Consider the following 10,245-nt stretch of genomic DNA (forward strand, 5'->3'; position numbering starts at 1 on the left):
TTGGGTCAGCTGTCCCAAGTGGACATCAGAGATTCCTAACCCAGTGAGGTCCAGGGAGAGTTGGGGAGCTCATCCCTCCACCCAGACCCTCAGGATCACACATGACCTTCTGGCTGTGCTGGCCGCCTGCAGCCCAGGTCAGGCAGGTGGGGGGAGAATGTGTGAAGTGAGGGTCCGGCCGGTTTTCAGCACCACCCTGGGGCACACACAAGCAGGGCAGCAGCCCCCAGGAGCTGCCCGGGGATTGCTGCCCCTCCGTCATAATTCCTTCATGGTTCCTCGTGCCTCTCAGGAACCCCATTCCATCCCCAGTCTCGACTTGCTGCAAACACGCGTGACAGAGAGTCCTTCTCCTTCTCCGAGTCAGCTCGAGGGTGGACTCGGCCAGCCAGGAGGCCAGCTGCCCTCCACAGTCCCCACAGGCTGGAGAAGCCACGGCCAGGCCTGCCCACTGCTGTCTGGACAGCTAGGCACCGGGGTGCCCTCCACCCACATACCCGCTAGCAGGGCCACTCAGAAAACCTGTTACCCGAGTGAACTTCTTTCTGCAGAGGGCAGCATCCGATGTGATCACATGGGAATCTGACGTGACGAGGGGAAGAAAGTTTGATTGCAGGGCTGGGCGGGAGGGCGAGGCCCCGCCGGTCCTCACGTGTCCAGGCGCTGGATCTCGGGGCGGCTGTCCACGTCCCTGGACTCGGAGCGGGCCCGGATGTAGTCGCTGGTGCTCTGCTGGCTCAGGCTGCCTCTCCACTTCTGCAGGGACAGGAAGGCGCTCGCTGCGTACACTGCTGTCGCCAAGAAGCCGAATATCTGAAATAAGTTCCCAGGCAAGCAATCAGATTAACGTGGTGGAACCCAGAGCCCACCTGTAAGATAACTGGACAGTCCCTCACAGAAGGGCCACATGGGAGGGTTATTCAGGGTGCTGTATAGCCCTGAAGAAACACTGATGTACAGCCCTGAAGAAACCTACAACTGTCCTCTAGTTCTTTAATGGTCCCACCCCTACCCTGTCACATCCCAGTTTTACTTCATCAAGCCTGGTAGACCTGTGAATATTCATTTGTATCATGAAGATCGTTAAATGCATGATAAACTTGCCAGAAATAGTAATGGGAGCAATGACTCCCTGGGGGTCCAGGAAGGGGTGGGGAGGGAAAGGGAGAGCCGATAGCAAAGATGACTGCATAACCCCAATCGAGAGAACGAGTAACAGAACTGTAGGGGAGTGGACACAGAGGACCGTGTAAGATATGGAAGAATACTACCACTACTAACAACTATTTATAAGAATAAGGGCTCCTGGGGGCAGGGTGGGGAGCGAGGGGAGCTGATATCAGAGAGTTTAAGAAGAAAGAAAATGCTTTGAAGATGATGGAGGCAGTAATTGTATAATTATGCTTGATCCAACTGAATTATGGATTGTTATACCATCTGTATGAGCTCCCAATAAGATGATTAAAAAATAAAAAAATAGGGAACCAATAATAAGGAGCTACATAGAACCTCCTCCCTGGGGGACAGACAACAGAAAAGTGGGTGAAAGGAGACATCGGACAGTGTAAGACGTAACAAAATAATAATTTATGAATTATCAAGGGTTCATGAGGGAGTGGGGAGCAGGGAGGGAGGGGGAAAAATGAGGAACTGATACCAAGGGCTTAAGTGGAGAGCAAATATTTTGAGAATGATGAGGGCAACAAATGTACAAATGTGCCTGACACAACTGGTGTATGTATGGATTGTGGTAACAGTTATATGACCCCCCAATAAAATGATTAAAAACAAAATTAATCAAGGACATGTTGTAAATAAAGAGTAATGACAGGAAGGGGGAAAAAGGGCTCAATAAAATGATTTAAATTTTTAAAAAATAAAGAGAAACAATTTTTAAAAATGTAGGACATACATAGAAAAAAGGAAGGAAGGGTGAAAGAAAAAGAAATGGGCCAGACTAGTCCTGGGGCATGTCCCCTGCTGACAGGGTCTTGGCAGGGGCAGGCCAGGAGCGGTTCCCCCAACCCCCTCAGCCCCCTGAGCTGTGTGCCTGGGTGCCCAGCCCCACCACTGTTCAGCTGTCAGGTGCCAGCCAAATCTGTAGCTGGGGTGACCCATTTCAATCCTGCCTGACCAGAAGTCAGCCTACGGCTCCTTTTGAAGCACTTTGTCCCTATTAATAAAAGCTCCCTCACAAAAGGGCCTCGTTCAGCATCACCTTTGTGGCCTCTGGCCTGGGCTGAGAAAAACGTCACGTATCCATCTACCACGTGGGCAGAAGGCCCATGCTTGCCCAAGGCCCCAAGTCAAGCCATGAGGTGTGTCCCCCACCCCTACCACGTCCTGCTGCCCAGCAGCCTCCTCTCACCCCCCAGCGGCCAGTGAAGTCAGGTGAAGCCACAACTGTGTCTCAGGTATCTGGTGGTAAAGGGGACTAACACAGAGGTTCTCAATCTGTGGGTCCCCACCCCTTTGGGGGTCAAACGACCCTCTCACAGAGGTCACCTAAGACCATCGGAAAACACATATTTCCGATGGTCTTAGAAAACGAGACATCGCTCCTCTATCTGTGTCTCCAGGCGGGTCTGCCCACCTGCAGACACGTCCACCTACGAGTGCCCGGCGTGAAGACTGCTACCCATGCTGCACCACGCTTCAAGACAAGAGCTCATTGATTTGTCATTAAAATAAATAGTTCACGATATTGTTTTTGTGATTCATTACTATGCTTTAATGATGTTCAATTTGTCACAATGAAAATACATCCTGCAAATCAGATATTTACACTGCGATTCATAACAGTAGCAAAATTACAGTTATGAAGTAGCAACAAAAGTAATTTTATGGGGGTTTTTTGGGGGGGCGGGGGAGTCACCACAACATGAGGCACTGTCTTAAAGGGTCGAGACATGAGGAAGGTTGAGAACCACTGGACTAACATGTGGGAGGGCAGTCGGGTAAGGATTTCTAGAAGCACCTCCAGCTCCCACAGCGACAGGGGCTCTCGGGCAATGCAGAACAGAGGGAGGCAAAGTCTTGCCCTGGCCGTCACCACAGAGAAGGGCACGTCATGGAGTGTCCCTGGGAGATGCCAGGGGCAGCTGCTACAGGCGGAACCACAGGCCGGCCCAGTCTCTGAGCTCACTCACCACGGCGGCAATCTCCGCTCCAGCTGTGTGGTTCAGAGCAGCCAAGACGATCGAGGCGACGAAGAAAAAGAAAGTGCTGAGCCCGGTGTTCACCAAGTCCTGGCGGGAAAGAGAGTAAGACCGTTCAGAGCCTCCTGCCATCCTTCGCCCTCAGAATGAGGAGCGCAGTGCCCGCCCTCCGCTCTGCCCTGGGCTCCCCAGGCAGGACTCCACCGCACCGCCGAAAGGCAGCCAGGGACGGCAAGTTTAAGCCAACGCCACATCTTCACCACCCCAAATGCCAACCCTTTGAGGATGCGCCCACCAATGACTGCTGGGAGTCCTTTTGCTGTCTTTGTTAAAAAACAAACCAACCGACACAAAACATCCAAACCACCGGGGCATGGGTGAAGGCCCTGCATCCAGAAAGTACTGAAACTGGGAAAAACCTCCTTAGAAACGCCGTGTTCCTGGCAGAGCACATGCCTCGCTCCCTAGCAGTCTCTTCCGGCCGGCCCTCACGGTCCTTCAAACTTCCCGGAGGCTCGATCCCTCATGGTGGAAAGAACACTGCAGGGGGCTAGCCGTCAGCCAGACCAGGGCTCTGGCTTGTCTGACTAGGGGCAAGCCACCCGACTTCCTCATATTCCCTGGAGAGCAGCCCCCCTCCCCGGCCCCCACCCCCGAGCTGGAGCTCTTCCCAGTGTTTCCAAAAAACTCACTGTCATGGAGTCAATGCTGACTCACAGTGATTCCAGAAGGCAGGGCAGAGATGCGCCTGCGATCCCAAGCTTCTCACTTTCTATGGAGTAGAAAGCCCTGTCTGTCTCCCTGGAGCGACTTACTCATGGTTTCGAACGGCCAATCTTATGAATCACAGCCCACATCAGAACCACGACATCCTTGGTGTTCACAGGGGTAACTGTTCCTCATTCCTGGAGAGGGACAGGGACTCACCAGCCATAGGCGGGCCCCAGGCCCCACACCCAACCACGTTCTAAACCACAAGGCACAAGCTTGTGCTAATCAGCTCCCATCCGAAATACCTACCGAGCAGAAATTGCTATTACTGTTCCTCGTGAACTCAAGCAGAACTGGGGTCCCTGAAAGGGCGAGTCTTGGACAAGGGCTGAGGGCTCAGCACGTGGCTGCTCTGGGAGACCCAGCCCACTGGGGCCCTTGGCCTGGGGCCCTCCTTAGGGAGTGAGCTGGGAGTGGTCACCTCGCTGCAGGAAGCCCGGGGAGGCCTGGGTCATGGGAGGCAGGTGGGCAGAGGACTGTCACAGGTACTGCTGAGAAGCTTGGTGGGCTGAGACCCCAAGAGGAACCAGGAGCGCTCGGAGCAGGAGGCCACAATAATCCTGGCCAGAGGATTCTTGAGCATGGAAGTCAGAGACTGGAACGGGCCTCAGGATTATGGGGAGGGGGGTAGATGGGAGGTTTAGGGGGTATGGATGATAGCTTTCTTCTTGACCCAGGTGGTAGCCACCTAGTCATTGCAATCCTTCATTAAACCGCATTTGTGCCCCAACCCCTCCCCACAATTAGGGGGTTTATTAGGTACGTTAACAAGTTACAGTTCATGCAAGAAATGCTCAGGAAACAGTTTTCAGGCAGGATACTTTCTGCCCTATGTGTGGGCAAGCCTCTCCCTGGGCCTCAGTCTCCTGGCCTGGCTTCTGGCCTGTTCAAGCTGTTTTAGGGCTGCCAATAAATGCCCAAATGGCATGGCACTCTGCCAACACACCTGAGCCTAAAAACACACTGAGCTCTGGCTCCAAGGGTCTGCAACCGTATGTTTACTCCTAGAAACTGTTCAGAATACGCTGCATTAGATACTATATGGTTAGTGGGGAGAGAGATAGGGAGTGAGGGAAGGAGGGAGAGAGAGAGAGAGAGAGAGAGAATACGTACAGGAGGCAGGGAGTAGAGAAGACTTGCTCAAACCTCCTTTTAGGAAGGGCAGTTGGGTGTGCAGGCCCAGCCCAGGGAGGGGGAGAAAGAGGTGGGCAAGGATGTGTGTGAGCGGCTCCTAAGACACAGAGCAAAGCGAACGCCCACAGCCGCAGGGCAAAGAGAACGCACTGCTAACAGACCGAGTGCCTTAACGAAAGACTCTCGTTCATTTTTGCTTGTTGCCAATATTGATGCCGATCTGAGCTCCCAGGTGACCGGCTTAGCTAAACCGGGCCCAACTGCTCCCTCTTATAGCCAGCAGCTGGCTCTCCTGGGGACAAAGATGCTCCTGGCACCATGCTGGAAGAACACGGCATGGCCACGGCCATCTCCTCTGGAGGACATGATGAGCTGGGACCAGACTGGGGAGTCCTGTCTGTCCCCCTGCCCTCTTCCACCCCCCTTTTGTGGGATAAACACACCCTGTCATCTGGCCTGGAAGGTAAAGAGGTGGGTGGGGGAGGTCCTGGCAAGGATTCCAAAGGACAGGAAGATGCTCCCAAGAGACCATGTGGTAGTTATACAATCTGTTGTCAACTTGAGACTATTAAGAGTGAAGGGGTGGGGTTTAGCCTGTCAATCAGGTTGCAGCTGGATGACCTCGTTTGGAGGTGCTCAGTAGATAAATAGCTCACTAGAGGTGGGACACACACTGACTCCCTGAGAGAAATTCCTGTTGACAAGCCACATGGAGCTATGCTGACGGCAGCCAGAGCCCTGGAGCTGGATGAGCCATGTGGAGACCCACGCCAGTCCCACTGGATCCACAAGACTTTCCACCCACTGGCTGTGATCTTCCTGCACCCAGCATCATTGTATGGGTTACATGAGTCTGATAAAGGAATTTACAGACTGGTACTGGACATATGGGCTAATAATGGACTGATGGACTTGATCTGGACTGGGCTGGGATGTTTTCTTAATGTACAATTAATTGCTCTTTATATAAAGTGCTTGTTTACACACATCTGAGTGTCTATGAATTTGTTTCTCTAGTCTACCCAGACTCACACAGATCCCCATCACCACCAGCCCTGGGGCCCAAGACCACCCCCTGAATGAAGCCCAGCTACCAGCACTGCAGAGAAAACTCAAAACAAAAACTCACTGCCTTTGAGTTGATTCTGACTCACAGTGACCCTGCAGGGGAGCTCAGACCTGCCTCTCTGGGTCCCCGAGACCGTAAACCTGGGTGGGAGCAGAAAGCCTCATCTTTCTCCCACACTCCAGAGACTAAGCAGCCATTTCAATAAGACCCCATAATGCGGCGGTGCTCCAGTGGAAATGTCTTTCATGGCTGGAAGAGGAGAATCCGAAATTCAGAAAGTTCACCTGGTAACCATTTCTGGGGCTAAGGCCAGTATCCATTACTGAGAAATCTGAAGCAGGCCTTTGGGCAGAGGTAAGGCTTTCTTTCACACGAGCTGACAGAACAGACTGGAAAGAGATGAGCCTCCAGGAGAAGGAGTGACGGACAGACAGACACCTGCTGAGGCTGCTCTTCACGAGGAAACACGATGAGCTCAACGGGAATGGTGGGAGTGGCGGCGGCGGCGGCGGCACTGCCTGCGGTTTGAGGACTCCCTAAACAAGCGCCTGACGTGCACGATATCCTCCCCGTTTCAGTGTTTTAAAGTCCCGGTGTGAAAACGATCCTCCCCATCTTGCAAAGGCAAGGGTCTGATTCAGTGGCTAGCCCAACGTCAGCCACAGACCTTTGGAGCCGCCGGGCAGACAAAGACATGTCTGACCCACGGCCCTCGCTCTCTTCTTGGCACAACCTTCCGGGCACCGAGTCAGTGGTCCCGGCAAGGTTTCATTCATGCTCGGCCAAGCGCCTCCCCAGCCAGGACTTAGGCGGTGGCCCATCCTCGGGTTTTAGCTGAAAGAGGGGGTTTCTAAGGGTCTCTGAAGCCAACTGACGAACCCCTTCGGAATGATGCTGTGTGGTTTCGATTCCCTCGGGATTTTTTAAGGAGGTGGGACTGAGCATCATCATGTCATTGCTAAGGACCACGACGAACGCGTAAGGAGCTGTGTAGGTGCCATGGGTTAAGCACCGACCGGGAGGTTGGGGGTTCACAAACACCCCCTGCCCACTGTTTTTTGGGGAGAAAGTGGGCCTGGGGATGGGGTTCTGTGCAGGGGTCAGCGAGGGACATGCTCTGAGGCAGCCCTACTCTGTCTGTCACCTTGGATGGCTGGCCCACAGCAACGGTAACAAGAGAGTCGATGCTGAACCACGACCACCACCAAAAACACCCACACGCCCCTCCATATCCAACAGCCCCACCGGGAGCCATTAACACCAGACACGGAAACACAGACGCCAATGCTCCCCGAGGAGAGCTTACGTTTAAAGCGGCACAACTCTCCTCCCAGCTTTTGAAGGTGAGGCCAGATGAAATGAGTTTTCAACTGGCATCAACTTTGCTAGTTCAGCACCTTCTTAATGTTGCTCCATTTCTCAAGAGTGCTGGAGCTGACGGGGACATGACATGTACTGTGAGGGAAGCCTGCCTCCCTTCACCCTGCGGCCCACACAGGAGTGGCAAGTGACAGGCTCCGGAGCGGGAGGGACACCTTCCCCAGCGCATGCAGACACCAGCACCAGCCAGTGGCAGGGCCGGGTATAGCTGCCCACGTGGCTCCAGGGCCCTGTCCGGGCAGTCCCCTCAGCAGGAGCCCGGTGCCCGAGTGGGTCTCCCACTGCAGCTGACAGCGGGCCCAGGCATCTCCTGATTTGCTTGTTTGCACAGAAATATCAAGTGTGCAACCCAGGGTCACGTTTCCTTCTTCACACAGTCGAGCCAGGACAGGAAATGCCGCCCAGAGATTGGGGCCCAGTGGTGAGCACCCCTGGGGGTGGTCCCCACTCAACAGAGGTAGGGGTGTCCGCGAGCCAAACCCAGGGACACCTGCACTGCGGCCTGTCATGACCCCGCCCGCCCGTCATCCCAGGTGCCCTGAATATCCGAACGGCTCTGAGGGCCTCTCTAGGCAGGTACTGCAAGTTGGTGGCATTTTTCACTCCCAGAATCCTCTCTCCCAGAATCAATGCCTTTGGTAAATGGCTTTTATGCCAGTCTGAGAAATGGGCAAAGGTCTCAACGTTCCTTTCCTCTTTCTGATCCTCCCCGGATAACGTGGCTTACCGGTCTTCCCTGATGAGCACGGGACTGAAAGAGCAGGTTTCCGAGGGGAAAAGAATCCTGTTACACAAGCGTCATTAGTTCTGGCTCACCCTGGAGCAAGACCGACAACTGCCAGGGGAGTCACGGTTGGCTGCTTCAGTGTCAAAGCGAACTAGGAGCCAAGGCTCCCACCTCGCGGGGGGCCTCTCTGAGTTGGGGGCAGGGGGCGTGCACTCACCGTCAGGTTCCAGTTGATCTGGGGGATCCTCATGTGGAGGTTGAGACTGAACAGAATCAGTAAGACGCCAGTCACCACAAACGCACTGCAGCTCACAAACTCGAAAAAGTAGAGGCCTTCGCAGGGCGAGCACTCCATGATGGTCTCTATGCAGATGAACGCCGCCAGGGCTGTGACCTGGAAGGCAGACGCGGGAGAGGTGGGCACCCGCGCTCGGACACTCAGCTGGGCCCAAGCGCCTGGCACGGGTGACCGACTCCCACCTTGGCGATCCACAGCCACCCAGCTCTCCTTGGGGGCGGCAGGGTCCCTGTCAGGGGCAGGGCAGGGCTGCATCCTTAAGGAAGAGGGGGTGCGGGTGGGAGCGGGCCTTCAGGAAGACATCAACTCCTTCATGCAAACAACAAGGCCCCAGTGAAGCACAGATAGCCGGGCCCAGCTGCCCAGGGGCCGAAGGGCAGTCTGTGCAGGTGTCCTCAGTCTTCCCTCCGCCCCTGGTCAGCAGACAGGGTCTCAGAGCCTCTGTCTGTCACAGCGGCTGCAGCAATGGGGGCAAACATACCAACAGGTGGGAGGCCGGTGCGGCCGAGGGCGCTGTTTCTGTATCTTGCACATTGAGTTGCTCTGAGTCAGAACCCACCACCCCCACAATTAAGCCAAACAGGAACCAGAAACTGCTGCGGGCAGGCAGATTCTGCCCCGTAGACACCCCAGAGGGCAGAGCGGCACTGCCCCAGGGGGTGGGTGTCCAAGGTTATCACCTTGATGGAAGCAGGGCACAATGTGTTTCTCCCGTCAGATCGCTAAGCCAGGCACTCCAGTTCGGTGCCACCAGGGCTCCTGGGACGCTCACGGTGGCCACTTTATTCCCAGGAATACAACCCCGCAGGCAACTCCACCGCAGGATGATTTGGAAGTCACCCAGAATAACTGGGGTTCCCCGAGATGACCAAAGAGTGGCTGGTATGGCCCCCTCCCTGGTGACCCCCAAACCCAAACACATTGCCTTCCCGTAGGTGCCGGCTCAGATCACCCTACTGACAGAACTGCCCTGAGGGGTTTCCAAGGCTGGGAATCTTCACGGAGGCAGAGTGGTTGATGGGTCCCAAGTGCTGACCTTTCTGTGTTTAACCACTGTGCCATCAGTCCACCCAACACACACACACTTCGTTCATGACCTGTGCTTCCTAAAAGATTATTTCTAGACTGGATCATATGACGGTAGACGAGCAGTTCATGAAAACTTTTTTTTTAATCAACCAATAGTAAGAATCAATTTATTTTCCAACCCCTCAGGACTAATAATGAGAATAGAGATACCAGGAGGGGAAGGGGAAGGAGGGGGGAGAAGGAGGAACCGAGCACAATAGTCTACATAGAACCCCCTCCCAGGGGGATGGACAACAGAAACGTGGGTGAAGGGAGACAGCGGTTGGTGCAAGACATGGGGGGTGGAGAATTATAAATTATCAAGGGTTCATGAGTGAGGGAAGGCGGGGAGGGGGGAAATGAAGAGCTGATGTCAAGGGCTCAAGTAGAAAAGAAATGTTTCAGGGGAAAATGTTTTGAAAATGATGATGGCAACATAGGTACTAATGTGCTGGACACAATAGAAGGATGGATGGATGGTGACAAGAGCCCCCTGATAAAATGATTTAAAAAGATCACACCCCAAAATTTCCTTTTCCAAAGGGCCCAAGTTGCAATCCAGCAATATGTCCCAGCCATATTTGCATGGGAAGGCAACACCTACATTCCTCAAGACTGAAAGAAAAGATGGTTTCGAGAC

At 54.1% G+C, this 10,245-nt stretch overlaps 1 protein-coding gene across 1 annotated transcript in view; it reads right to left on the bottom strand.

The window, feature by feature from the left end:
- Positions 1-6: 6 nt before the first annotated feature.
- The window catches only part of CMTM4 (CKLF like MARVEL transmembrane domain containing 4), a 20,976-nt gene continuing 10,737 nt past the window's right edge, over positions 7-10,245 (bottom strand). The window contains exons 3-5 of the mRNA XM_030886593.2: positions 8,457-8,633; positions 3,150-3,248; positions 7-813 (exon numbers count right to left, since the gene is read on the bottom strand). Of these exons, the coding sequence (XP_030742453.2) occupies positions 649-813; positions 3,150-3,248; positions 8,457-8,633 (441 nt within the window). The 3' untranslated portion in view covers positions 7-648. The remainder of the gene's footprint in view (positions 814-3,149; positions 3,249-8,456; positions 8,634-10,245) is intronic.

This window comes from Echinops telfairi, unplaced genomic scaffold (genome assembly GCF_000313985.2).
Source record: "Echinops telfairi isolate 266 unplaced genomic scaffold, ASM31398v2 ScPeMD7_2291;HRSCAF=2852, whole genome shotgun sequence".
Classification (NCBI taxonomy): Eukaryota; Metazoa; Chordata; class Mammalia; order Afrosoricida; family Tenrecidae; genus Echinops; species Echinops telfairi.